The 27,810-nt window shown below is 51.0% G+C and overlaps 2 protein-coding genes and 1 long non-coding RNA gene across 20 annotated transcripts; 2 read left to right on the top strand and 1 right to left on the bottom strand.

The window, feature by feature from the left end:
• Nucleotides 1–2,295: 2,295 nt before the first annotated feature.
• PCK2 (phosphoenolpyruvate carboxykinase 2, mitochondrial) lies at nt 2,296–11,063 on the top strand. 2 transcript variants are annotated; one of them, XM_082734568.1, is made up of 10 exons: nt 2,296–3,022; nt 4,589–4,834; nt 5,280–5,464; nt 5,551–5,754; nt 6,109–6,296; nt 6,574–6,736; nt 6,965–7,183; nt 9,255–9,392; nt 9,864–9,959; nt 10,406–11,063. In XM_082734568.1, exons 2-10 carry the CDS (start codon nt 4,638–4,640, stop codon nt 10,858–10,860), a joined length of 1,845 nt encoding a protein of 614 aa, XP_082590694.1. In that variant the 5' UTR covers nt 2,296–3,022; nt 4,589–4,637; the 3' UTR covers nt 10,861–11,063. The 2 variants fall into 2 exon arrangements, with proteins under 2 accessions (XP_082590694.1, XP_082590693.1); XM_082734567.1 differs by having other exon boundaries at nt 2,414–2,568.
• Nucleotides 11,064–12,874: 1,811 nt separating this feature from the next.
• LOC309866733 lies at nt 12,875–18,868 on the bottom strand. Its single transcript, XR_014312772.1, has 2 exons — nt 18,765–18,868; nt 12,875–13,682 (listed from the first exon to the last, which is right to left on the bottom strand). It is a non-coding gene; the product is annotated as an uncharacterized lncRNA (long non-coding RNA).
• On the top strand, nt 17,855–26,909 carry DCAF11 (DDB1 and CUL4 associated factor 11). Of its 17 annotated transcripts, none has more exons than XM_082734580.1 (16): nt 18,946–19,116; nt 19,406–19,475; nt 19,579–19,946; nt 20,848–20,975; nt 21,199–21,326; nt 21,604–21,668; nt 21,978–22,078; nt 22,309–22,455; nt 22,669–22,723; nt 23,045–23,113; nt 23,473–23,530; nt 23,629–23,814; nt 24,263–24,416; nt 24,825–24,977; nt 25,837–25,943; nt 26,038–26,909. In XM_082734580.1, the coding sequence occupies exons 3-16, from the start codon at nt 19,792–19,794 to the stop codon at nt 26,170–26,172; spliced, it is 1,641 nt and encodes a 546-aa protein (XP_082590706.1). In that variant the 5' UTR covers nt 18,946–19,116; nt 19,406–19,475; nt 19,579–19,791; the 3' UTR covers nt 26,173–26,909. The 17 variants fall into 17 exon arrangements, with proteins under 17 accessions (XP_082590709.1, XP_082590711.1, XP_082590702.1 ...); XM_082734573.1 differs by having other exon boundaries at nt 18,971–19,116; nt 19,579–19,923; XM_082734574.1 differs by having other exon boundaries at nt 19,022–19,319; nt 19,579–19,923.
• The last annotated feature ends 901 nt before the right edge of the window (nt 26,910–27,810 follow it).

The raw sequence follows: 27,810 nt of genomic DNA, 5'->3' as shown, positions 1-27,810 counted from the left end.
TGCTGGGATCAAGCCCCATATTGGGCTGTCTGCTTGGCGGGAAGACTGCTTCCTCCTCTCTCTCTCTCTCTCTGCGTGCCTCTCTGCCTACTTGGGATCTCTGCCTGTCAAATAAATAAATAAAATCTTTAAAAAAAATAAAACTAAATAAATCTGAAGGGCAGAAGGGGTTGGCAGAAGTGCTCTGGAAACTGCCGTTGAGTACGTGGGAGAGCGGGTGGCAAGTAGGAAGGTCACAGTGAAAATGTTGGATAAATAGGAGCCCAATCACAAAGGACATCAGTTACCACATTGTAGAAAGCCTCAAAGGGATTTTAAGCCTGAAAGTGATATGACCTTTTTAAAAAAATTATATATCAAGGGGACAGTATAGGATTAGAAGGGGGGAAAAAAACCTGGTAATGAGAGTCAGAAAGACTTGGATTCAGATTCCATTTCTCCTGCTGAGCAGCTATGTGACACTGGGAAGATGACAACCTCTCTGGACCTCAGTGTCCACATACATAAAATAGGATGGTTGTGAAACTGCATAAAATGATTCATAAAGCTCCTGGTGCAGAGCCCTGCCTAGTGTCCACACAATAAACATTCTCCATCTCTCTCTTAACTCATCAAAGTGAACTTATGTGTAGAGTTCAGAGGGTAGCTTGCCGGAAGGGAGAGGGGATGGCATTTGGAGAGGTGGGAGTCCAAGAAGCGTCTTGGAAGATATCACCCAAAGCCAGGTGAGAGGTAAGCCCTGAACTAAGGCAGTGGCCGTGGCAATAGACAGATCTGAGAGCTGATTAGAAAGTACAAATCCAAAGTTCCTGGTGTCTGACTAGGGAAGAGAAGCCAGGAATAGCCTAGACTTATTCAGGTTCCTCTGGGGCAACTGCTTAGAGGCTGGTGCCTTTCACTGAGATGGAGAACCATGAGAGCAGGCACAGGATTATGGAAGAGATGATGACCTTCGGTAGATCCATACTGCCTCCAGCATGCACACCTTTAGGCCTAAAAGGTGGCGAAAGAGGCAGCTGTTCAAAGTGGAGTAGGTGTGGACAAAGCTTGGATAGAGGGACTGGAGGAAAGAATCCCAAATATATACCCATGAGGTTGAGTCCAGGATGGGGGCTGGGTGAAGAGATAGCCAACAGCAAGCCCAAGGCTGGAGGCCAGCTCTCCTTGTCCCAATTTGTCCTAGCACAGGACTCTGAGAAACCTGAGAATCAGCATCGTTTCTGTTGCAAATGGCAGAAATCCACTGACAATTAGCTTGATCAAGAGAAGAAATTTGTTGACTCTTATAACCGAAATCAGGGAACTGTAGCTCTCCATCCCTCTGCTCTGTTTCCTCCAGGCTGGCTTCCATCTAGGGCTGGTTCCTGCTTTGCAGTGCCAAGCTGACACCTAGCAGCTCTGGGTTTATACCCTACCAGTTCAGCAACCCCAGCAGAAAGAGAGCCCATTTTGAAAGTTTACACAAAAAGCCCCCAAGAGGGACCTCATGTCCATCCTGAACATTCCCAATCATTGTGGCCAAAGTGAGGGACGTACAAATTGGCTGAACTGAGAGCCTACCCACAGGAGACCCATCTGATCACATGGACTGTGGAGGTAGTTCCCCAAAGGAATGTCAGGGTGCCACTACCAGAAAGGTGTGTCAATGCTGGGCAGGTGCCTGCCATAGACATGTTTGAGTTGGAGGCCCTATGGCGTTTGGGATGACACCCGGTGGTCTCAAGTTGCAGAGAGATATCTGGATGGAGATATAACTTGAGAAATTATCTGAGGACTTTTACGTGGTGGTTGGGTGGGACAAGTTAGTTCTCCAGGGTAATGTGGCAAGAACAGCGAGGGAAGAGGCCCAAAGGAAAGACTCTGGTGGTGGACAGGCACCACCATTTCATAGGGAGGCAGAAGAGAGTCCTCATCAGGAGCAGAAGTAACAGGGATGTGGGAGTTGGGGACCAAGGGAACCTTAGCCCTGGGGCCCTGGAAAACAAAAAAGTCTGGGTCTCAGAGTGGTCAGTCCCCAGGAAAAGGGAAAAGACAATGTCCAACCCCCGGTTTCTGGACTTCCAGTCTCCACGGGCCCCTGCCCTGGCCTCGCCCCTCGTTTCTGGCTTGTTTGACACCCCAGTGCCTCCCACTCCCTATCTCTCAGGAGCAAGAGTCCTCAAAGTTACATCATGTGCAGGGGACCGGGCGGGGCGGGAGGGAGGGGGGAGATGCCTCGCGGAGGCGGGGAGCCGAGGGGACCCAGCTGCCCAATGGGAGAAACGGGTTTAGGGACTAGGATGCGGGGCGTGGGGCGGTGCCTGGGCGGGCCTGGGGCCTGGAGCCCGGGGACACGCGGAGCCTGCCGAATGGCAAGGCGGAGAGAGGGTCGCCCCGGCCCTGCTAGGTTCCGCCCCCGCACCCTCCCGCCCGCCTCCTTTTTAAGCGCCTCCCGGCCAGCCTTCGCTCCCACTCGCTGCGCTCCCTTCTTCCCCGCCTTCCGTATCTCCCCGGCTCTGCTCGGTTCTCTTGGCCACCCTGCAGCCCCCGCCCAGGTGCCATGGCCGCTGTATATCGCCCCGGCCTGCGGTGAGTGAGCCCCAGCCCGGGGCCGACCCGCACCTTCCGCCGCGCTCGCCCCCCGGGACTGCCAGGGGCGCTCTCCTGCCCGCCCGCCTCCGCCCGCTTTCCTAGTGGAGGAGGCGGCGGGCCGGGGGCGAATGTTTCTCGAACCCTGGCCTCTCGGCCCGGCGTCTCGCGGGAGATCTGGGGCGGCCTCTGCCGTTCTGGGTCTCTCCGCTTCCGTCACCTCCTCCCCCTCCCTGCTTTGCTGGTCTCTGACCGCGCGATCTCGACCTGCCACTCTCAGAACTTCCTCCCCTTCCTCGCTCGCCCCCGCAGAGCCCTGTCTCCTCGTCTCTTCCTTTCCCTTGCAGATGTAACCCTTGTGCCTCAGTTGCGTTCGGAAGCGGTAGGGCCCCGGGGTCAAGGGTGCATGAACTCCTGGGGGATTGAGCTCAGAGCTCCCCAAAGAAGGTAGAAGGTAAACCTTTATTTTCCGGCCTCCGGAAAACTGGAACCTGGAGGGAAGCCCGGTGTAGCCCGGGACCTGGGGCTAGGGGAAGGAGGGAATCAGGGTGGAAAAGGTGAACAAGTTGCCTTCAATTCTGATGTGGCTGGCTTCAGGCCCTGTCCAGGATCGGAGTCCCTAGGCCCTTCTTTTCCACAGCTTCCTGTCTTTCTTCTGTAGCCTCCCTTCTCAGGATTTGTCACAAAGTCTGAGCTGACCCCATATCTCTCCCACAGCTGGTTCCACTTTGCCAGCCCTGAGGGTGGTCTCTGGAGCAGAGGAAAAGGAGAAGGTCCCATTTAGGGGACTGGACGGGAGTGGGGGAGCATCACCAGGGACTTCCTGAACCAGGCCCCCTCGGGGGAGAAGCTCTCCCCAAGACTGGGTGCCTTTCAAATTAATGTTCAGGAGTCCTCTTCCTCTGCCCCTGTGGCCACACTGGGTGTCCATCCCTCTTTCTCTTTTGGAAGCCAGGCTCCAGCTCCCACCTCCGTGGTCTGAGGGTTCTCCTTTCCCTGTGCTTACAGCCTCTGAGTTCAAGCTTTTCGCAGTCTGATGTTCCCCAGCTACTGCTAACACCCAAAGCTCTCTTGGCATGTGACCTCTAGGGGGAGGGACAGTGGCATGCAGTCTGAAGTGTGGAGCAGTTTTGGTGGGCAAGGCCCTGGCATAGGAGGAGGGCAACTTCCCCCTCTTGGCCTTTGCTCTCTCTGGGTCACTCCACCCTGGGTCCAGGCCAATCAGAGCGACCCTGCTTTCCCTCTCCCAGGAGTTTGAAGGGACAGACAACAGGGACCCTGCCCTCCCGGCAATGGGCATGAACCCCTGCCAGTGACATTCTGCAACAATCAGCCTTCAACCCAGTTCAAAGATACCTACCTAATGGCAACATCTTACGAAACCCTTGTTGGCCCAGGTGGGCAGCCCTGGCTCTGATGCCTGGAATCCCAGTATCCAGTTACCCACTCTCTGTGTAAGAGTCCTAATCTAGAAACCTGGGACCGTCCCATCTCAAAGACTGGGTCCTTTGCTGAGGCTTTCACAGTCTTACAGCATACACATTGGAAGAAAAAAAAGAAAAACAGCTGCTTTTTTTTTAACCTATGAAAACTATGCTTGAGAAGGGGAAGAACAGGATGAGAGCTTCAAATACCAGACACATGAAGCTGTCAGCAGGGCACAGCTTATCGACCCTGGGCCACAGAGCACCTCGTCATTTCCAGCATAAATCAGACACAATTATACATGGGTATGGGCTTAGCCTGCAGTAACATCAACATGCCTCCGCATAAACCCCACATAGGCCAGCATGTGCCTGTATGCTCACTGGCCAACACCTGTCCCTCACCGAGACTCGTGAAGGCCACGAGATACGTGGACCGAACCCATCCCACACACCTATTCCAACCTGCACTTCTGGTCTGCGCCCAGACCCACTCTAGCGCACTCCCTGGCAGCCCCCAAGTTTCCCGTCCCCTTGACTTGCCCATCTGCCAGGAGAACACCCCGCTCATTCCCTATCTGTTCCTCGTCTTACAGGCTTAGCTGGCCTGGGCTGAGCCCCTGGGGCTGGTCCTCATGGCGCAGCATGCAGACCTTGCGAGTACTCAGTGGAGATCTGGGCCAGCTGCCTGCTGGGGTACGAGACTTTGTGGAGCGCAGTGCCCGCCTCTGCCAACCAGACAGCATCCACATCTGTGACGGCACCGAGGCTGAGAACACTGCCACACTGGCGCTCCTAGAAAAGCAGGGACTCATCCGAAAGCTCCCCAAGTACAACAACTGGTATGCCCTGAGCCCCATAACCATGAGACGGGGATAGCTGCTTGAACTGGGTCTCTGTGGATTTAGCAAGACAAAAATCAAATTTAACGAGACCATCCCAATGGAAGGAGCAAGAATGGGACCTTTGGGGTAAACAGAATCAGGAATTAATGGGACTGATCTATATTTTTATGTTAAGGAGAGAAGCTTATATAAGTAAAAACCTTTGCCTTTTTTCTTTCCTTTCCCAAGTTTAGAGAGTTTTTGCCAAGAGCCTTTAGAAGGCTAGGCCAAGGGAACTAGCCCCTTAGATGGGACAAAATCTGAAGGAGGCCACTGAGGTGCAGACGATGGGAAGAAATCAGGCCCACAGGAGACCTAGAGTCAAAGTTGGACCGGAAAGTTTGGGTCTGGGGATGAGGGAGATCGCCTGGCCACATCTTCCTGATAACCCCTTCTCCCCCAGCTGGCTGGCCCGCACGGACCCCAAGGATGTGGCACGAGTAGAGAGCAAGACGGTGATTGTAACTCCTTCTCAACGGGACACAGTGCCCCTCCCCGCTGGTGGGGCCCGTGGGCAACTAGGCAACTGGATGTCCCCAGCTGAGTTCCAGCAAGCTGTGGATGAGAGGTTTCCGGGCTGCATGCAGGGTAACCGGGGCAGGGACACAGAACCAGGGACGCCGAAAGTATGAGCAGGTTAGAACCCCTCATCCAGGTGGCCTTTTCCTCCACAGGCCGGACCATGTATGTGCTTCCGTTCAGCATGGGTCCTGTGGGCTCCCCACTGTCCCGCATCGGAGTGCAGCTTACTGACTCAGCCTACGTGGTAGCGAGCATGCGTATTATGACCCGGCTGGGGACACCTGTGCTTCGGGCCCTGGGAGATGGTGACTTTGTCAAGTGTCTGCACTCTGTGGGCCAACCCCTGACTGGACAAGGTAAGCGCCTGCTGTGCCTAGGGGAGAACATAGACCTGCTTGCCCTCAGAGGGAACCCCAAATTCTACCCATCCTCATTAGTGAAACACCTAAGTCCCAAAACCCAGGGCAGCAGTCTGGGCTGGGGGCAATGCTATATTGGCAGAGCAGTTTGCACAAGATTGAGAAAAGTCATTTGTCCCAGAACAGGGACATGGGAGCCAATGGCTGTTAGGAGGTGGGGAGCCTTAGCCACTCATTGGCACCACCACTACTCCTAAGTGTCTCTCCTGCCAGCCCTGATCCTTCCAGCCCCTAATACCCCAGTTCCTGATGCCCCTGCCAATAGTCAGCCCATGACCCCATTGTCCCCAGGGGAGCCGGTGAGCCAGTGGCCATGCAACCCAGAGAAGACCCTGATTGGCCATGTGCCTGACCAGCGGGAGATCGTCTCCTTCGGCAGCGGCTATGGCGGCAACTCCTTGCTGGGCAAGAAGTGCTTTGCCCTCCGCATCGCCTCTCGGCTGGCCCGGGATGAGGGCTGGCTGGCAGAGCATATGCTGGTGAGGGCCTGGTGAGGATCCCAGCAGCCTTGGGGAGCAGGGTGAGGGCGGGGCCTGGCCTCACCTCCCCACTGCCAGTTGCCAAGCGGTGGGCAGGGACTCTGCCCCAGTGACTGAAGCTCTGACTTGCCACCACCCTAGCCCTGTGGCGAGGCGTTGGCACCTGTTTCGTGAATAAACATTTGTCCTCCCTGTTAATCCGTAACTGTCCTTTCTGTGCAGATCATAACTGACCTTTGGTGACTTCTTCCTTGTTCCCTCTCTCCTCAACACACAGATCCTGGGTATCACCAGCCCCACGGGGAAGAAGCGCTACGTGGCGGCCGCCTTCCCCAGTGCCTGCGGCAAGACTAACCTGGCCATGATGCGGCCAGCGCTGCCGGGCTGGAAGGTGGAGTGTGTGGGGGATGACATCGCCTGGATGAGATTTGACAGTGATGGTGAGAGGCCCTTGGCATCATACTCTCGGTTCTGGCTTTTACTAGACTATAGGAGTCTCCCCTCCACTGCTCCTGGGGGACCTGCCCTGTATCTCCTAGCAGTCTAGCCACCCTAGAGACAAAAAAAATCCTTCCCCATTAGATACGGGGAGGAGGAGCAGAATAGAATCTTCCATGGCTGCACCTCTCACCTCTTCCCGGTTGGCCCTTTTCTGTCACTTCTAACAGGTCGACTCCGGGCCATCAACCCTGAGAATGGCTTCTTTGGGGTGGCCCCTGGCACCTCTGCCACCACCAATCCCAATGCCATGGCCACAATCCAGAGTAACACTCTTTTCACCAATGTGGCTGAGACCAGCGATGGTGGAGTGTACTGGGAGGGCATTGACCAGCCTCTTCCACCTGGTGTCACCGTGACCTCCTGGCTGGGCAGACCCTGGAAACCCGGTATGTGGGGTGGGGGAGCCTCCCCAGGCTCATTACCTTGAGGATATAAAAGCCTTCTCCACAACCTGCAGCCATCCTCCAGGACCTCTGAGAGGCACAGGAAGTTATGAATAGTCCCAGTTTCCAGCCCCAAGCAAGATCTGAGGTCAAGTCCCAAGTTCGCCAAGTGCAGGCTTTGGGTCTGACTCAGTTGCTTGCCCTCCACAGTTACATAGAGGTGGTTCCCAAAGTAGCTATCTCATAAGGCTGCTGGAGGGCTGATTAGTACATGCAAAGGCTTTAGCGCAGTGCCAAATACATAGCAAATATTCCATAAAAATAAGCTGGGTTTTTTGTTTTTTGGTTTTTTTTTAAAGAAAAGGTGAGGACTGTTTTAAAAGTTTTTCACAAGGAATTGGGCTCAAAGCACAGTCCATAAAGTTTGACCCGTTAAGAAGGAGGGAGCCTGCCCCTCCCCCTGCCACTTGGCTTCCACCATCCCCTGTATAATAATCATTGTCTAAGGGTCAGTGTTGGGGCTCCTGGGTGGCTCAGTCAGTTAAGTGGCCTTGATTTTCAGGTGGCTCAGCCAGTTAAGTGACTCTTGATTTCAGCTCAGGTCATGATCTTGGAGTTGTGAGATGACACCCCTGTTGGCTCCCTGCTCGGGGAGTCTGCTTGAGATATTCTCTCTCCCTCCCCCTCTGCTCCCCTCTAAAATAATAAATAAATCTTGTTAAAAAATAATAATAAAGGTCAGTGTTGTTAGCCTCACCCTTCCCAGTCCTCCTAACACACACACCCCCATCAGCCCTCCAGGCAAAATCAGACCCGCTCTTTAGCGTCTTCTAAAAGCTATTTCTCAAGCCTGTCATTGCCCCTGGCGCTTGGCAGCTCTGTTCCTCCCCCACCCCTGCACTCTGGACCTTCTTCAGTCGGAAAGCCCTGAGATCTAGGGTTGGTAGCAAAGAGGGGCATCCTGGGGACGGCATGCTTGTTGTCGCTAAGCCAGCATTCATGTTTTCCCGGACTGGCTGAGCGTGCCTCCCTCCTTATCTAATCACCCCTCACTTTCTCCTCCACCATCATTGAGTCCACCGTGGCCTCCCCAGCCAACTAAGAAACCCAAGAAATGTTCCTACTTCCCCTCAGGCTCATTTCCCAACCCTTTCATCATCTCTAGCTTCAGGCATATAACTAGGGTGTGTTGTGCCCAGCTGCAATTCCTGGAATAATACCCTGCCCCAGGGACCTGAATTGGGGGTCATGGAAGTGTAAGAGGCTCCTACACACTGGAACTGGGGGTGGGGAAAGGGACACAGTGGCGGGGGTGGGGAGAATGGCTTGAAAACTCCCTTGACCAGCACCCTCCAGCAGAGAGGACACCATGTCCCTTCAGGGTCCCATGGTGGTGCCTTATACACGGGCCACTGACTTGTTCCCAACCCTTCTCCAGGGTAACTGACAGGCCAGATGACCTGCGCCCCTCAGGTTAGGCCTGCCCAGGTTATGTCTGACTTCCAGCCCTGTCACTCCATCTGGGTCTGCACTGATCCAGGGAAATCACCAGCATTCTGCTAGCTTCCAGATCAGTTCCTGTTTACATTTTGAATTCCTGAGAAGATCCTATCTTCCCTTATTTGCTGATGGAAAGTCAGTTGTCTGAAATACCGATTGGATAGTCTCATTTTTTTCCTTTAGGTGTGTTTGAGTGTTTCTTAAAATAATAATCCCAAAAATAAAGAAATCATTTCTGGGATAAATTTTCTGTTCTAACCTTTTGCCAACATCTAAGCCCATTCTCTTGAGCGCTGGTCAGTGCCAAGTAGCTATAGCTTGGCATAGACAGTGGGATCTTGGTAAACCCCAATTCCTTACCCATTCTTTCTCACATAGCTTGGCTTCAGCACTGTTATTGATAAATAACCTGATCTTTTGGGGAAGATGTCCTGGCTCCCTTCTCCCTGCTTCTCACCACCCAAGGTTGCAGGGCATTGATGACGCAAACAAATTTTGCAAGAGTGCATGCAAAAGCGTGCAGAGGGAGGGGATAAATCCTTGGAAGTGACAGTAGTTGTCTTTTCCCTGCCAGGGGACAAGGAGCCCTGTGCCCATCCCAACTCTCGCTTTTGTGCCCCGGCTCGCCAGTGCCCCATCATGGACCCAGCCTGGGAGGCCCCTGAGGGTGTCCCCATTGATGCCATCATCTTTGGAGGCCGCAGACCCAAAGGTAAGCATGCCTTCTCAGTAAAGGGCTTGGCTCTCTCAGGGCCCACTTCCCTCTTGTACTTAGGAGCCTCAGCCTGGGGGCACCTGGGTGGCTCAGTGGGTTAAAGCCTGTGCCTTCGGCTCAGGTCATGATCCCAGGGTCCTGGGATGGAGCCCCACATCAGGGCTCTTGGCTTATCAGGGAGCCTGCTTCCTCCTCTCTCTGCCTGCCTCTCTGCCAACTTGTGATCTGTCAAATAAAGAAATAAAATCTTAAAAAAAAAAAAAAAAGGCTTTAACCTGGATTGCCAGCTGTGGCTCTCTGTCTCTAGAGCTCTTCCTGGAGAATTCAAAATTAGGGGGAAGAATGGGATTTGAAAATGGGAAAGCAGAAGTCCTAGGAGAATGAGACCAGGAGTCAAGATCACCAGAGGGGATGGAGTGAGGGTCCAAAGAGAAAAGTTGCCTGTGACCCTGGTCACTTGTGTTCTAGGAGTACCCCTGGTATATGAGGCCTTCAGCTGGCGCCATGGCGTGTTTGTGGGCAGTGCCATGCGCTCGGAGTCCACTGCCGCAGCTGAACACAAAGGTCAGTGCCCTCCCTGTGCCCCTCTCCTGTGTACCCACATCACTGCTCCTCTCCCTTCCTGAGGCAGGCCTTCCTCCTGCCTGCCCTCCCCATGTGTCTCTTGTCCCAATCTCTTCTCTTCACCCTATTCTGAGGAAGATTCCAGAACCACCAAAGTTTAACCACTCCCTCCAGCCGGTGGCAGGGTGCCTTTTGTCTTCTCCAGTAAGGAGGAAGAGTCCTGGGGTGCCTGGGTGGCTCAGTGGGTTAAAGCCTCTGCCTTCAGCTCAGGTCATGATTCCAGTGTCCTGGGATCAAGCCCCCTATCAGGCTCTCTGCTCAGCGGGGAGCCTGCTTCCCTTCCGCTCTCTGCCTACTTGTGATTTCTGTCAGTCAAATAAATAAAATCTTTTTTTTTTTAAAAAAAAAAAAGGAAGAGTCTTGACCCTTCTTGCTTCCCTCCCCAGGGAAGGTCATCATGCACGACCCCTTTGCCATGCGGCCCTTTTTTGGCTACAACTTCGGGCGCTACCTAGAACACTGGCTGAGCATGGAGGAGCGCAAGGGGGCCCGGCTGCCCCGCATCTTCCACGTCAACTGGTTCCGGCGGGATGAGGCGGGCCGCTTCCTGTGGCCAGGCTTTGGAGAGAATGCTCGGGTGCTGGACTGGATCTGCCGGCGGCTAGAGGGAGAGGACAGTGCCCGAGAGACGCCCATCGGGCTGGTGCCAAAGGAAGGCGCCTTGGATCTCAAGGGCCTAGGAGCCATAGACACCACCCAGCTATTCTCGCTCCCCAAGGACTTCTGGGAACAAGAGGTTCGTGACATTCGGAGCTACCTGACAGAGCAGGTCAATCAGGATCTGCCCAAGGAGGTGTTGGCTGAACTGGAGGCCCTGGAGGGACGTGTGCGCAGAATGTGACCTGAGGCTCCAAGCTAGCGAGAGAGCACAGCCCCCTCCATCCCACCCCGCCATATCCCCTATCTAGGGATAGGAGAGCAAAACGGGCTTGGAGAAAATATGAGCAATTTGATACAACCAACATGTGAGTGCCATGAGACCAGGCCATAGACCTTCTCCGACACTCTGTCCATTAATAAGAAATGCTCGTTCATTTTCCACAACGTTCATGCTGTTTTCATTCCTGCCTGTCTTCATGGGCTTTTAACACCAATTTCACAGTCTTCTTCCTGCAGCCCTCCAGGCAGCCAGCACCCCAGTGCAGTCTGGCCTGGCACGGCCTGGTGAGAGCCAGGATCTCACTCCCAGGCAGCCCTGCCACTGAGCCCACAGCAGTAGGTATTGCTGGGAGAAGGCACATCAATTCTGTGTCCCAAGGTCTTAAAAAGATGGGGGCCTTTGCAGGCCACTCAATAGAACTTCCAGGCCTAAAATTCCTGATCTCCCACTTGGAGACGCAGAAGCTTCTCAAACCCGTGCTCCAGGGAAGTGATTCCATTGCCCATTGTCAGATCTGTTCTTCCTCCTGCCTGACCTAAAATTGGGACTCTAAAAGCATTCATGAAAGCTTATTCAGTATTAAGACAGCTAACTCTTAGAGTGCCTCCTGTGTGCTAAGTACTGTTCTGGGCATGTTACAAAACAATGCTTTGAAGCAAATGCCATATTACAGATGAAACAAAGGCACAAAGAGGTCAAGTAATTGCCCAAGCCCACAGAGCAAACAGTCGAGCCAAGGGTAAACGGTAACTGGACATATCTCTCATAGCAGCGTAGAACTGTACAGCTATAAGGCCTTTAGATGTCCCCTGTTCCATGCTTCTTGAACTTCATAGTGCATATGAATCACCTGGTGATCTGGATAAAATGCTCATTCAGCAAGTCTGGAGTGGCCAGAAGGTTCTGTTTCTCTTTCAAGCTCCTAATTGATGCTGATGCTGCTGGACCGGGGACCATCATTTTAAGTGGCAAGGCCTTGACCTAAATCCTCAGAAATCAGCTTTAGAGGGGAAACCACAAAGAGAGCAACGATCCTCCCTAAATCAGGGCTGTTGACTGAGGGAAAGCTTTGCCTCTGATCTGAATCAGGCTGAGGGAATATAAAAACCAAGGTTGGCAGGTTTAAGTCTGCACCCAGAAAATGAGGATAAACTTTAACAAGTAAGATGGGATTACTGGGACTGCCTCAAAAGAAAACACTGGAGGAGGAAACACCAACGGTTTCATAGAGAACAGCCAATAACTAGCTACACACAACGTGTGGGCAGAAAAGAATCTAAGGTCAGAGTGGACCAAGTGCTAAAACAGCAATGGAGTCTGTTGTACTTAAAATTATATAGCCAATTCCTCTGCTTCAGGAACAGCATGTGATAAATGAGAATAGGATCAGAGGCAGCATAACACAGATGTTGGCCACACAGTAGGGTCGGGCCTGAGGTGCCTCTGAGTATCGTCATCTGTAAAATGGGGGTGTGCTGCACCTCAGTGTTGTTAGGAAGATTAAAAGGGTCAGTGAAACCAGGCACTCAGAACTATGCCTGGCAGGAGTAACCATTGACTCTTTTAGCAGCTCTCACCGTTCTACTCTATATTGATTGCAGGAGGCCTTATAAGCCTATATCATAAATTCCTGACTCTACAGATTAAGAGGAAAATGAACAATGTCAATAAAATTTAGGGGAGAAAAAAATAGGTTTGGAAATAAGTCCTTCCGGGAAAGAGGCGGGGACCTGGGGTTCCAGGCCTCTCCTGGTATCTAAGTGCTCAGTGATGTGAAGGTATGAGCCTTGAACATGATTTTGGTGATTAGAATAAAATTGGGCTGCATGCCCTACAGAGATACATGATAAAACAGAATTAACACATTTTAATTAACCTTTCTATTTTAAATCATTTTAAGTAATTTCTATACCCAATGTGGGGCTTGAACTCATAACCCTCAGATCAAGAGTTGCATACTCTTCTGAGCCAGACAAGAGTGCCATACCTTTTTATTTTAAAATAAAACACAGGTACAGAAAACCATGAAAAAACAGAAGTATAGTTTAATAAACTAACAGAAAATGAATACCCTTTAGACCATCACCCAGAGAAAGAAGCAGAACTTTGCAGAAATCCAAAGCTCCCCCACCACCCCACTGTGTTCTTCATCTTCATGACAGCCTGTCCCTCCTGGCATAAGTGGATACTATGGTGCATGATAAGCATGTCCTTTGTGTTTTTGTAGTTTTATCACCCAAATGTGGATCTTTGGCCATTATAGTTAAGCTTCGCCCATTTTTAAGAATCTCCTATGCCTCTAAAGTCTCAGTCTATAGGTTCCCTCTCCATTCCTTTCTTTTCCCTCAATTTAACCATTGAAGCATCCAAACCTAGATGCTCCATGCCTAGATTCATTAATTTACTAGGGATTTAAACAGCCATATCCAAACTCTGTCATAATAGTTGGAATGGTTATACGAAAAGACATCCCTTTGGGGGTGCCTGGATGGCTCAGATGGTTAAGTGTCTGCCTTCTGCTCAGGTCATGACCTCCAGGTCCTAGGGCTCTGGGCTCAGCGGGGACGCTGCTTCTTGCTCTGCTTCTTCCTGTTCCTGCATGCGCACGCGCACAATTTCTCTCTCTCAAGTGAATAAAAAAAAAAAAAAGAAGGAGAAGAAGAAGACATCCCTTCGTTTTCTGTTTCATTATTGTCAGGTACAGTTTATAGAAAAACAGCATGATAATGGATTCTTTTCCTATGTTTACCATCTTCAATATGATGATTTGGTTTCCTATCATCCTGCAAAAGGTAAACAATTAGTTACCCACATACACCATTATGAACTCATGGATTTAAACATACTTAATGTTTATTGAATTATCCTTTTAATGCTCAAATTGTCCCAACTTTGGCTGTGAGAACTTGGCTCCTGAGTCCTTTGGGCATTATCCTGATAGTGTTTGCTGGCTTCTTGCTATCTGGTAAGCTAAGTTGTTCCAGATTCATCTTGTACATTTCCTGCCCCAGACCTGGAATCAGCCATTTCTTCAAACTTTGGTTGCTTTTCATGGAAAATGGTATTTTAAGATCTAAGTGGTAGGAGTATACATTGCTACTGGATTGGTCCCTTGTTTCTAGATCTTTTTCAATGGGTAAGGATAGTAAATAACTTCGAGAGTTCATACTGACAGCTCCTACTCAAATTCCCAGCTAAAGGGTTTTTAACTTCTTCTGTATCACATCTGTACTTCCTATCTGCCACGAAAAAAATTCTGGTTCTCAAGGACACAGGCCATGAGAGTATTAGAAATCCCGTAATTACTCAGTTGCTTTACAGTCAACAGATTTTAAGTCCTAGGTAAATTAGCATACTTCCCCCTTTCCTTCTGCCCAGGGTGCTACAAGAAGATAAACACTTGTCATCAGTCACTTCGGAAGACAGAACTTTCCCTTGTTTAGCCCAGAACTGGACATGTGTTGGAGAAGCTCTGTGCAGTCGCCAGGCTCCAAGGTGGGGTGGGGAAGAGGTAGGAGAGGGTTAGCCAGAAAAGAGGAGGAAAAAAAAAAAAAAGTGTTCTCCTCTCCTCTCTAGCCTAGCCCGCCCTCTAGTGGGAATGCTGATGAGGAGGAAACAGCCAGAGGCAGGTCAGACAGAATTCTAGTCAACTAGCTGACATTTACTTAGCAATCACTAGAACAGGACCTAAAATGGGTGCAAAAGGACCTAAAATGGGTGCAAAAGGTAGAAAAGCTCTCTGTAGCTTTACGTGGCTTCAAGTGTAGCTGAGAAAAACAGAAGCTGCCCAAATGAGAAGCACTGTACAAAATGCACCAAGCAACAAGCCAACCTTCAAAGTCATGACAGGGAAGGTCAATAGTTTCTCAAAATGACTTAATTATTATTATTTTAAAAGAAATGCTATTTTCTTTCAATGGAACACATCCTCTTTAAATGTATATGAGTATTTATATCTTAGGATAAGAAATACTCATATACATTTAAATAGGATTTTAGGGGCCTCTAGGTGGCTCAAGTCATGATCCCAGGGTCCTGGATCTGAGCCCTGCTCAGCAGGGGGAATCTGCTTCTCCCTCTCCTCCTGCCCATGCTCATGTGTACTCTCACTTTCTCTCTCTCTGTCAAATAAATAAATAAAAACTTTTTTTAAAAGATTCTATTTATTTATTTGAGAGAGAGAGATCACAAGCAGGCAAAGCAGCAGGCAGAGAGAGAGGGGAAGCAGGCTCAGATGTGGGGCTCAATCCCCGGACCCTGAGATCATGACCTGAGCCAAAGGCAGAGGCTTAACCCACTGAGCCACCCAGGTGCCCCTCAAATAAATAAATAAAATCTTTTAAAAAATAAAATGAAAAGAATTATAAGTCACAGGTGACAAGTTCATAAGCTTAAAAATCTTTTACATACAAAAATCAATCAGTGGACCCAGAAATAAAATTGTATACTCTTTAGCATTTGACTTAATGTTAAGATTCATTTTCATCATAAAATTTCATATTTTTTAAAAATATTCACCACGGGGGTGCCTGGGTGGCTCAGTGGGTTAAAGCCTCTGCCTTCAGCTCAGGTCATGATCTCAGGGTCCTGGGATCGAGCCCCACATCAGGCTCTCTGCTCAGCGGGAAGCCTGCTTCCCCTCTCCCTCTCTGCCTGCCTCTCTGCCTACTTGTGATCTCTCTCTCTGTGTCAAATAAATAAATAAAATCTTTAAAAAAAATATTCACCACGACATTTAATGTTTTATTTAATGACATATATACACAAATTCTGTATTTCAAAGGCCTGACTTTCTATTTCAGTTTTAAACTGGATGTGTAAGTGCTAAAGAAGAGAGGATGCTAAGGAAAAGAGGAAAGAGGAAATCAAAAAATGCATTATTGGGATACCTGGGTGGCTCAGTTGGCTAAGCAGCTGCCTTCGGCGCAGGTCATGATCCCGGCGTCCTCAGAATGAGTCCCGAATGGGGCTCCTTGCTCAGCAGGGAGCCTGCTTCTCCCTCTGCCTCGGCCTGCCATTCTGTCTGCCTGTGCTCCCTCTCTCTCTCTGACAAACAAATAAATAAAATCTTTTTTAAAAATGCATTATTTAAAAAAAAAGAATTTAGGAGATGAATGTAACAGAAGTTTTTGTTTCTTTTTTGTGGAACTCAAAGTACTCAAAATACATTAATTTTGTCCATGCTATACCTTTGTATATTTGGTGCTCTGTTCATACTATACTTTTGTCATTAGTTCATGCAATTTTATTTTTTGTTTTTTATTTTATTTCCCCATTTTATTATTTAATGATATAATGAACCTGGATACTTTTAGACCTTTTTTTTTTTTTTTTTAAGATTTTATTTATTTATTTGAGAGAGAGACAGTGAGAGAGAGCATGAGCGAGGAGGTCAGAGGGAGAAGCAGACTCCCCATGGAGCTGGGAGCCGGATGCGGGACTCGATCCCAGGACTCCGGGATCATGACCTGAGCCTAAGGCAGTCGTCCAACCAACTGAGCCACCCAGGCGTCCCACTTTTAGACCTTTTTAATGGGGAATTGAAACCATATTATTTTTGCATCCATCACAACATGCCAGCAGAAGAACTGACTTTTTTTAAAAACCTACCAATGAGGGGCGCCTGGGTGGCTCAGTGGTTAAAGCCTCTGCCTTCGGCTCTGGTCGTGATCCCGGGGTTCTGGGATCGGGTCCTGGGATTGAGCCCCATATCGGGCTCTTTGCTCGGCGGGGAGCCTGCTTCCTCCTCTCTCTCTGCCTGCCTCTGCCTACTTGTAATCTCTGTCAAGTAAATAAATGAAAAAAATCTTAAAAAAAAAAAAAAAAACCCTACCCATGAAACTTGCACAATTTCCCATGCCATAAAAAAAGAAGACTGCGGGGCACCTGGGTGGCTCAGTGGGTTGGGCCGCTGCCTTCGGCTCGCCGCTGCCTTCGGCTCGGGTCGTGGTCTCAGAGTCCTGGGATCGAGTCCCGCATCGGGCTCTCTGCTCGGCAGGGGGCCTGCTTCCCTTCCTCTCTCTCTGCCTGCATCTCTGCCTACTTGTGATCTCTCTGTCAAATAAATAAATAAAATCTTTAAAAAAAAAAAAGAAGAAGACTGCATCATTCTGATATGTTTGTCTTCCATATGAACCATAATTTATTTAACCAATATCCTCCTGTATTGTAGTATATTGGGCCCATTTGTTTCCAGTGTTTTACTCTTATCACTAATTGCTAGGTTGAACATAAATCTTAAGGCTAGATTTAGTATCTAGGTCCCAGCTAGATTCCTGGAAGTGGTACCACTGGATCATGAGGGAGTCCACTGATAGAGACAAAGTTTCCCCCAGATAAGAAATTCTCCTGGGAAGGTGCAAAGGTAAAAACAGCACAGAATTTATGGGCATATTTACTTGGCAGAAGTAACATAAAATGAAGCTGATAAAAAAAAAAAAAATAGAAGACCAGGTTAGGAAGTCTGTATTTTAAACAATAAACAAGAATGAACCACTTGTAGGTTAACTAAATGCGGTTGGGGAAAAATCTTTCCAGCAGATCAACTAGGAGAGGCAAGAAGTAATGAAAATTTGATTTTGGGTAGTGACAGTGAAAACAACTTCAACTAATTAGCTAAAAAATCTATAAGACTTGAACTATATCTAAAGGGCAAACAGGAGGGAAAGATTTTGTTTGTTTTAATGATTTCAGATTTTCCAGGGTGGATAACCCGGAAACCACAGAATCCTAAGGTCTCAACAAATGTCACAGGGAAATTGACTGTAAGTTACCTGACCATTAGAGGTGGGTGACCGGCAGAACAGACTACATAATTAATAGAGCCCAGAGCAAGATGAAAATGCCGGGTGCTGGTTCAAACACTAAGAATTTCAGACAGCGACAGCAGGACAGTAAACCAAGCACGGGGGCCCTTCTAATCGTAGAGTCCTGTACAGATCCCACGCCCATATGCAGACGCCTCTACTGACCAGAGACGATAAGCTCGACTCTAGGAGTCTGAAGACCAAGAAGCGCCCCGCTCTGACTACACCCTCGCCCTCCCAGGGACAGTGAGCAATAGGAGGGCCCACGAGATCTAAGAACCCTCGCACCCATCCCTGACCTCAGGGGGCCCCTGGGAGAGCTCGCAACACTTCTAAGGGAGTGTGGACTGGAGGAGCTGAGGTGCAGCTTGGACCCAGGGCCTTTGCACCCGGCGCGACGAGGTCATTCGACCTCCAGCCTTGGAGAGGATACCGAGACGTGGCATGTCCCGGCCTTGGACTCAGCGGGTTATTCATAAACCCGGAGGACAGGTAGGAGGCGGCACTAGTGCACACCCAGTGTAAGGTGCGGAGAGATGAGAGGCCCGCGGGAGACCGAGGGCCTAGGGAAGGTCTGCAAATCCTGGAGAACGCAGGGGCGTTAAGGACAGCAGGCGGAACCGGAAAAGCCCCTAAAGACACTGCGAGTATTAGGGAGCGTCTGCAAAGACCCCGGAGGGAATCCAAATGTCATCTAAAAAGTTGCCAAAGACGCTGAGGGGTGGTCTAGAAAGGGCAATCCCCACAAAACTGGGCTTCCGGAAGCTAAACCCGGAAGGGAGGGTGTGGAGCACTGCCCATCTGTGACGTGTAAACACCCTAAAGGCGCCGGTCACCCCTTAGGGCCCGACCGGCAGAAGCTGCAACCAGCAAAAAAAAAAAAAAAAGAAGAAGGCTGAAGCCGGGGGGCGGAGGGTTAGGAGAAAGGGAGGCCCTTAGAGATCGTCTGGAAATTGCGAAGCCAAAATAACTTGAGGAGCCGACAGCAAATTGTATCCTTCGCTAAAGACACCTCCTGGTAGCGAACCACCAATTTCTTTTGTAAGCTCCGCCCCTCACCTATTAAGCGTAGTTCCGTTGTCCCTGATTCAGGAAGTTGCCGGTTCCCCATTTGCTCCTCCCAAGTGTGAGCAAACGCCCCTCCTCGGTCGCGCGCTTTCTCCTCCCCTCCCATCCCTCACGCACTTTCTCCCGCCCATCTGTCAATCACTGTGCTCAGCTGTCCAGTTAGCGGGCCAAGGGGGCGGAGTTGTCAGGGGCAACGCGTGACGTCTGCAGTCCTCCGGCCAGGAAGCCAGGAGATGCATGACGAAGGAGGCGCGTGACGGAGGAGCGGTTGGCCAGCGCTGCGGCCTCCGTCGGTGTAAACAAGGCCTCGCGCCGCTGCGGGTCCTACGACCGCTCCTGGCTGGTGGGTGGTCTCGCGCGGGGCAGTAACCGCCGGCTTCAGTGGGAGGGGCTTCTCGGCTTCCTCCCTGCCTCCCCCACTTGGCGTACACACCCCCGGCACACCACGTGGGCGTGGGGCGAGATAGGAGGGGGTGTTAGGCCGAATTCTAACCTCATTGGTTGTCGCTGCTGCCGGCTTTCTCAAAGGAGTGCTCTGATTGGTCGGTAAGGGGGGTGTCGAGGGGTCTCAGAGCCCTAAGGCTTCTGATTGGTTAGGTAAAATAAGCTAATGAGGCGCTTTCTTCCGCGAGGGGTTTTGATTGGCCGGCCAGAGAGGTTACCTGGGAATTCACCCACCCACCCCTCCAGGGACTTTGATAGGTGAGTTTGAGGTAGAAAACTGAGAAATTCCTCTTCAAAGGATTCTTATTGGGGAGCTAGGGTAGCGCCCTAGGCTTCACTCTGATTTTTTTTTGCTTCACAGGATTGGGGAAGGTTTGTGTTCCTGAAGCCTTGGGAGTTGTCAAAGGCTACAGTGAAGGGATTTCAGTCCCTAGGAAGGGTCGCACTCTTAGAAATAGCTACCGCTCTATCTCGGGAGCCCCTGGTGTTTCTAGAGCAGGCTTTGCTTTCACCAAACCCAAGGAGGTGACAGGAGGAGTCCCTGCACAGGACCTAATGATGCTGTGACCAGAAGATGGGATCACGGAACAGCAGCAGTGCAGGAACTGGGTCCGGAGACCCCTCCGAGGGCTTGCCCCGAAGAGGGGCTAGCCTACGTCGGAGCGAGGAAGAAGAAGAGGAGGATGAAGATGTGGATCTGGCCCAGGTACTGGCCTATCTCCTCCGCAGGTAACTTACCCTCTGATGTGTCCCCACCAGGGACCACCACAGTCCCTTGGTCCCAACTCCAAGCAGGGAGGTTACAGAGGCTAGGGAATGGGATTAGCTCAGACCAGCTGTTCTGTTTGAACTTCCCTTCTGGACACTCGTGGCACTCAGCTCAGAACCCAATAAGAGTAGTTCTTAATTAGGGAGGGTCACGAAGGCAATTCGCTTTTGTGTTTGTGTTTAGGGGGGCCGCCTCTCTAGCTAAAACTATGCAAGTGTAATCTATTTCCCAAGTAAGTAAAAAAATAAAAACGCTACCCTGATGGAAAAGGCGTAATGTGAGGGGTAAAGAGAAGAGCTGGGGAGGTGGGTGTTGAACTTAGGAGAAGTTAGGGACATGTGATATGAGGCCATGTGGATTTACTTGAAAAACAAGTTTAAATTAACCTAACTCTAATCCTGTTCTTGAGGAAAGAATGCTTTGAGGAAAGTGACCACCACCGGTATTTGACTGGAAAGGTGTGCCACTTGGCTCTGTTTCCCAGCTGCGGCTCCTGGGGGAGAAGATAAGCCTGGGAATCCCTTCAGAATACTGTGTTCTGTGCCAGACTCCTCAGGCAGAGGCTCGGAAGGAAATGCTCTCAGGAATTTTAGCTCTCTAGGAAGTCAGCTGAGTAGGTCTGTCAACCTCCATGGAATATTGGGGTTCTCTACTCCTGCTGTAAGCATGAAGATTCATTTCCTACCGTGTCTTTTAGGAGACTGAAAATAACAGCCAAAGTCTAGTCACCTGCAAACTTCAAAACAGAGACAGTATGAGGGTTTGAGTAGCAGGTGGTCTAAGATCTCAATAGCCATTGACTCTGAATTTGGTTGGTTTGGGGAAGGGATCCTCCCTTTTATCATGGGCATCTCTCCACAGAGGCCAAGTGAGGTTGGTGCAGGGCGGTGGTGCAGCAAATTTACAGCTCATCCAGGCCCTCTCGGACTCGGAGGAAGAGCATGACAGTGCTTGGGATGGTCGTCTTGGGGACCGATACAACCCACCCGGTAAGAGGAAAGGCCAACTGAGACCTTAACATTCGAAGACTTTCATTGGAAAACCCTTTTTCTGTTTTATTGCAAGAACAGTAGGTGAAGTGGAAAGAAGATGAGATAATTCAGGGAATGAGAGCGTCTTTGCAGCCCCAGTCTCTTCAGCTGCATCGAGTGGGCTGGAGCACAGTTCTGGGGCTGGAAGACCTAGGGCGGAACTTCTGCTTGGTACTCACAGTGGATGCAACCCCTGACACCCGGGAGCTGGAGTGCAATGAGATCAAGACCCAAGTGGAGTTGGCCACAGGGCAGCTGGGGCTTAGGCGGGCAGCCCAGGAGCACAGCTTTCCTCAGATGCTGCATCAGGTAGGCCTCTCCACCTCCAACTAGCCTGGCAGCAAGCCTCTCGAGGTAGCCAGAAGTTCTGCCTACCCCAGAGGAGAGGGAAGTAAGCCCTCCAAGGAAGCCTCGAGTGCTGGAGCTGGAGAGTGCTTAGCCAGCCTGCATTGGAGTTTGGTGGGACTTACTAGTGCGTGGGGTGTCCATTTCTGTAGCAAGAGCACTATCTTTGGAGGAGGGGGCTTGGTGCGGCTGAAGTGGCCCTCTGTTTCTGCTAGCATTATTCCCCAATCCCTTCCTTTAGAGAGAACGGGGCCTCTGCCACCGGGGAAGCTTCTCCCTTGGAGAACGGTCTCGAATGATGTCTCAGTGAGTATGGGGCTTGGTGGAGAAACTCTAAGGGCCAGATAGGTCTTATCCCCTAAGCTTTGAAGGGACAGGTGTTAGAGGATCCTCAGAGATATTGAAGTTAGGTCGAATGGGGTCGAAGCTTGAGAGCAAACAAACTGGAAGAGTATAGAAACTGAGAGGATTGAATGAATGAAAGAGAAGGGATCATACCCCAGCCAAAAGGGAAGTCCGCCCTTGCACTCACACCCAGTTCTGTTAGGATTCTGCTAACCAGGACCAACTTCACCCTCAGCTCCCTTTACCTTCACTTTCCCTCTGCTTTCCCAGCTTCCTACCCAATGATCTGGGCTTCACTGATACCTACTCTCAGAAGGCTTTCTGCGGCATCTACAGTAAAGATGGTCAGATCTTCATGTCTGCTTGCCAAGGTACCAGACCCTGGTCCTACCAAGTGCCGTGGCACAAGGAACATACCCCCTGACTGAGGCTAGAAAGCTCCAGATCCAGGGAACTCAGACCCTGGGTTAGGGATGCTTAGCCAGAACATGTTTCCCATGATCAAGGGAAGATTCCACAAACGTACAGTGGAAGCGAGGTCAGATCTAGAGAGGCTGCAAGGAGGGGGTTCCCTAATTCTGCCCGATCCCCATTTACCCAGACCAAACAATCCGACTGTACGACTGCCGGTATGGCCGCTTCCATAAATTCAAGAGCATCAAGGCCCGGGACGTAGGCTGGAGCGTCTTGGATGTGGCCTTCACCCCTGATGGGAACCACTTCCTATACTCCAGCTGGTCTGATTACAGTGAGTATGCCCCAGACTTCCACTGGCTCTCCAGCCCGGGACCCCAGGTCTCCAAATGCCCATGTGCTCTGTGCCCAGACTCTGTGCCGCCTTCTGGGAAGATCACCTTCAGGGTCCGACACCCTCACCCTTTGTTCCATCTCCTGCCTAGCTCCACTTCTGCCCTCCTTCCCCCAGCCCTGAAAGATTTCTTGTTTCTTTTGCCTCTCTTAGTTCATATCTGCAACATCTACGGGGAGGGAGACACACACACTGCTCTGGACCTAAGGTACTGCCCGTCAGAAACTTCTCAGGGAAGGCTCCTGGAGGCGCAGACCTCTTGAACTGGAAAAGGACACTGGTTGCAAGTGTCTCTGTGTGGATTCCTGGGAGGGAAGCACCCATCCTTGTCAGCCAGAGGACCAGGGTAAAATAGGTGGTTGTAGGATTATTTCAGGGTGCTCACGGAGGGGATCCACGTTCTGGGATGTGTTGGCAAGACTTCATTTTCCCCTCTGGAGTATGCCTTACAACCCTCGTCTAATTCTGTGTAGAGGCACAGAGGCTGACAGAGGTCCCCTTGACCCAGCTCCCCCTTTGCTCTTTTCAGGCCAGATGAACGTCGCTTTGCAGTCTTTTCCATTGCTGTCTCCTCCGATGGACGGGAAGTCCTAGGAGGGTGAGTATGGTAGGGGACAGAGCCCTTGATCTGTGAGCTAGGAGTTCTCCCAGAGACCCGCTCTGCTCCTGCAGAGACTGTACTGGACACTGCTATCCAGGCAGCTACAGAGAACAGCCAGCCCTTTCCCAAGGTCAGCGATTACAAGCTACTTCACCTCTTGATCACTCTTTCCTCAGCACAAGATGGAAGGTCTCAAACATCCTTGCAGACATAGCTAACTTTTGTCTCGCCTCCTGCATAAAAGGAGACCAGGGCTTGCCCCTCAGCGAGACTTTGCAACAGGGACTGTCCAGAGTGCACGTAGCACTCATTCTCTCAGTTCCGGCTCCAGACCCTTCTCACCCCTTCCCTTTCAGGGCCAATGATGGCTGTCTCTATGTCTTTGATCGAGAACAGAACCGGCGCACCCTTCAGGTATTGCTTCTGAGACTTAGAGCCTCTGCCTCCTGGTCCGTGGCCTAGGAGAAGACCTAGAGAGAGGTCCTAGGCATTCTGGCTTCCTGCTTCCCTAGATTGAGTCCCATGAGGATGACGTGAATGCAGTGGCCTTTGCTGACATAAGCTCCCAGATCTTGTTCTCTGGGGGCGATGATGCCATCTGCAAAGTGTGGGATCGACGCACCATGCGGGAGGATGACCCCAAGCCCGTGGGTGCACTGGCTGGACACCAGGATGGCATCACCTTCATTGACAGCAAGGTGGGCTGGGAAGCAGACCTGCATGGCCAGGTTACAGTCGTCCAGGAGTCTGTCAAGGGTTCTGGGTGTGGGAAGTCCCCAAGCTCCTTATTCAGGTTTGCAAGAGCTGGAGTTTAGGGAAGGGGCTTAAGTCTGGGAACAGGAGATCCTTCTGTATTCACAAGGCCTCAAGGAGCAGGGCAGGGCTTTCTGTAGAAGGAAAGACGATTAATCCAGGATTGACTAGGAGGCCCAGCCAGTGCCCTGGGCAAAGACGGGGAAACCTAGCCAGAGGGTTGGTTCTATGGTAGAAAACCAGTGGCAAGCTCACCTGGATGAAGAAAGAGGCAAGCTAGGTCAAAAGACTGGCATTCTTACCCCTCAAACCTGGAGAAGCAAACCTAGATGGACAGACACCGGTGTTTGCAAGCTCTAACATACCCCTGGGTATCCATCTGGGGATTCACAGGGTGATGCCCGCTATCTCATCTCCAACTCCAAAGACCAGACCATCAAGCTCTGGGACATTCGACGCTTTTCTAGTCGGGAAGGCATGGAGGCCTCGAGGCAGGCTGCCACACAGCAAAACTGGGACTACCGCTGGCAGCAGGTGCCCAAAAAAGGTGAGCAGAGAAAGTGGAACCTGAGATCTGGAGAGTAAAGAGTTAGGGGTGGCAGCTTACATAGCTAACCCCTGGTAAGGCCTAGCCTGGACACAGTGGATATGACTGTAGCCTGGGGGTCTCCACCTGCCGCTGCACCCCCTCACCAGGCGTTAACCCTTCATTTGTCTAGTGGTGGGGAAAGTGGGTGGTTCCTAGGGCTGGGTGCCGGGGATCACTCAGAACCAAGATGAAAGTGTTTCAGTATCTTCACAACCAGCAGAGCCATCTTGGGGAATATAAAGTGGGGAAAGAGCCACTCACTGGGGATTGAAAAGGTGGTCGGTGAGCATTAGTCTTTGCTCAGGACTAATGGTATAGGAGAGTCCAGGCTCCCTAACCCAGGGCTCTCTGTGCATTGTTACCCAGCCTGGCGAAAACTGAAGCTCCCAGGGGACAGCTCCTTGATGACCTACCGGGGCCATGGGGTGCTTCACACCCTCATCCGCTGCCGATTCTCCCCCACCCATAGCACTGGTCAGCGGTTCATCTACAGTGGCTGCTCGACTGGCAAAGTGGTCGGTAAGGATCATGTCAGAACAGGGGGCCCAGGAACAGGCACAAGTGTTTCTCTGGCGTTCTACCTCTAACCACCAGAGACTGCCTTAAAAATCCCATTGGTGACTATGAGTGACATTTAATTGAGCTCACAGCAGATTGGGCTTCAACAGAGAAATAGAAAACCTGGTATTCATCAGCATTTTAAATTAAGAAAGGGAACCTAGAATCCTAGTCAGTAAATATAATAGCTTACGAGAAATGCACTTCACTCTGTTTTATAGTCAGTCAAGGAAGGAAAGAGATGGCAGATGAAAGGTAGAGGGGGACAGGAACAAAAGGACAGCAGCTCCAAGTAAAGGACGTGCGGCCGGTAAAGCAGGAGGTGTGTACAGAAAGACACACAAACACACCTCCGGCCATAAGGAGCTTCAGCTGGTGAGGTACCTAGGGGGGCACCCGGATAGAGCCCCCCTCCAGAGAGAAAGATGCACCCCCGTCGTGATGAGGAAGAGCAGGTTTAGACCTCTCATACAGCCCATTGTTCACTTCTGCTATGCCTTCCGTGTCTTGTGGCTTTCTCCAAAAACCGACGTAAAGACCTTTAAAGCCACATATCGTTTTCTTAGCTGTAGATCCTGTGATGTTTAGCTAAGGGCCAGGGAGAGGTACCCAAGCTCTGCTAGACCGCACACTCAGTGCGAGGTAGGGAGAAAGGGAACAGAAACTGAGGAATTAGAGCATCTTCTGGTGGGGGCTTTGCTCCCCTGCAAAAGTGGGGAAGTTGCCTGAGAGGCAGGTAAGCAGTGCAGCTCTGGAACCGCAAGGGGTGCTTGGAAGGTCCTCTGGCTGTCCCTTCTCCACTCTGGCTTTCCCTGGGCAGTGTACGACCTCCTCAGCGGCCACATCGTGAAGAAGCTGACCAACCACAAGGCCTGTGTGCGTGATGTCAGTTGGCACCCCTTTGAGGAAAAGATCGTCAGCAGTTCGGTGAGGTCGTAGTGGGTGGGGGGACCAGCACGTTTCTGGGACCCAGACTCAGGAGGGGCAGCACCCCTGACTACTTGCTGCCTTCGGCCCGCAGTGGGATGGGAACCTGCGTCTATGGCAGTACCGCCAGGCTGAGTACTTTCAGGACGACCTGCCAGAGGCTGAGGAACCGCCCGGCGCCCGTTCCCCCATGCCCCACCCCTCTACGGCCTTTTCCTCACCCCAGTAGATCTGCTTTCCAGCCCCGTCCACGGATGAGCCTCTGACAAGCTCTCTGCCTCTTCCTGCCTTTCTCCCTTCTGGGAAATCTTCGGGGAATCACTGGCATTGGATGGGGAGACGCACAAGCCCTGGCTTTGGGGCCCTTGCTGAGCCCTGGAAGATCCTCACTGCGGGGCAAAGTGGTTTCCTTGTGTGCTCACACCAGTTTGGCTTGTTTCTCTATCTCTGGCCAGAGTCCAGCAGAACTGCCATTATCTGAGGTATGGCCCTTGGCAGCAGGAGAACTGTCCCAAGTGTTTTTAATCATGTTTGGATGTTAAGTGTTAGCTCCTAGAGTAGATGCCTGGGGTCAGGTCTGAACTGAGCTGTCAGCCGGGCCCATTGCCCTGGCCTTCGTGTTGAGGATGAGACTGGCCAGTCAGCAGACCAGGTGTTCTGGCCATTCTTCTAGAGGTCCTGAAGGCTAGAGCTCTAGCCTTTTTGGGTAGGGTGGAATGAGTAAGGCATGTCCTCAGCACCCTCCTGGGGTGGGGAATTATGTCTTCTCCCTCTTTGTCTGAGTCTTTGAGGTGGGACAGGCTGTAGTGTGAGAGGTTCCACGTGGCTCCACACAGGGCAGACCCTCCCCTCCCAGACTGTTCCATCATGCTGGAGGCCAGCAGCTTCAAGGAGGGATGTTGAAGTAGGACTCCTTCGTCCTCTCACTGGTTTTGGCTCCCTCAATAAATTCTCTGTGGGAACCGGGCTCAGTGTCTGTCTCTCTCTCTCTTTTTCCTGTCTGAGGGCTTTTATCCCCTCACTTCAAGAAAATAGTTTTGATAGAGCCTTCAGATATACTTCTCTGTGGGGAGAAAATGCCCCTTTGATGCCCCCAAGTTGAAGAGAAATACCAAAATCATTTAGTTAACTGAGCTCTGCACCAGACAGCTCCCTCACTGAACTCAGAAACTTGGAGCAAGTAGAAATCAAGATAGCAGGAAGCAAGCATGGTTTAGATTAGAGTCTGGAACAACCATAGCAGCTTTGTTCTGGGGCTGGCTTTGGAGCTGCTCCAGTCTATGATAAACATAGCCCAGAGCCAGAGAGAACCTGGCGGGCACTGATGCCGGGCCCCACCTGGGGCCTTCATGCCCAGGACCTCCTCCACCCTCACGGCCATGCTTTGTACAGGTGAGGAAATGGCAACGTGCTCAGGTCAGGCGACAAGCCCCAGAGCACACCCATGGTGTGGTCAGTAGGGTAGTTGGTTGGGCTTCACCTCCAGCTCTGATCGATCTATTGCCATGACATTGCATTATCCCTAAGGCAATTTTCAAACCAGGATGCACACCTCCAGGGGTCCTCACAGGCACAGCCAGGGGTAAAAGTCACACCTCTTTCACATCAAAACAAGGAGTTTTAAAATAGCTTGTCCAGCTACCCAGCCTACATGTGTTCTCTTTCCTCTGACTGCTCTGCCTTATGTGAAACTATCCTGCCAGTGTTCCCTCCCCCCTGCCCGCCTTGTTCCCCTTCTGCCACTTCAACCCAGCGATGCCCCCAGTCTCACCCAGAACCTCTATTACCTCCAGGGCATGAAATTAGAAGCAAATTAAAATTCTTCGTAGCCTCAAAGCCTCCTTTATATTTTTTTTAAAGATTTTTA

The sequence above is a fragment of the Mustela nivalis genome (assembly GCF_964662115.1).
Source record: "Mustela nivalis genome assembly, chromosome: 6".
NCBI classification, from domain to species: Eukaryota; Metazoa; Chordata; class Mammalia; order Carnivora; family Mustelidae; genus Mustela; species Mustela nivalis.
Note: the sequence above shows the minus strand (reverse complement) of the source record. Positions and strands in the feature narration are given on the sequence as shown.

Excerpts from the sequence above, each read along its gene's own strand:
- PCK2 (XM_082734567.1), top strand. The coding sequence starts at position 2,540 with ATGGCCGCTGTATATCGCCCCGGCCTGCG. Across the intron at positions 4,835-5,279 it reads CTCCCCAAGTACAACAACTG|CTGGCTGGCCCGCACGGACC; the intron begins GTATGCCCTGAG and ends CTTCTCCCCCAG. Across the intron at positions 5,755-6,108 it reads CCAACCCCTGACTGGACAAG|GGGAGCCGGTGAGCCAGTGG; the intron begins GTAAGCGCCTGC and ends CATTGTCCCCAG.
- DCAF11 (XM_082734569.1), top strand. The coding sequence starts at position 19,011 with ATGACGAAGGAGGCGCGTGACGGAGGAGCGGTTGGCCAGCGCTGCGGC. Across the intron at positions 23,531-23,628 it reads AGAACCGGCGCACCCTTCAG|ATTGAGTCCCATGAGGATGA; the intron begins GTATTGCTTCTG and ends CTGCTTCCCTAG. Across the intron at positions 24,417-24,824 it reads GCAGCAGGTGCCCAAAAAAG|CCTGGCGAAAACTGAAGCTC; the intron begins GTGAGCAGAGAA and ends ATTGTTACCCAG.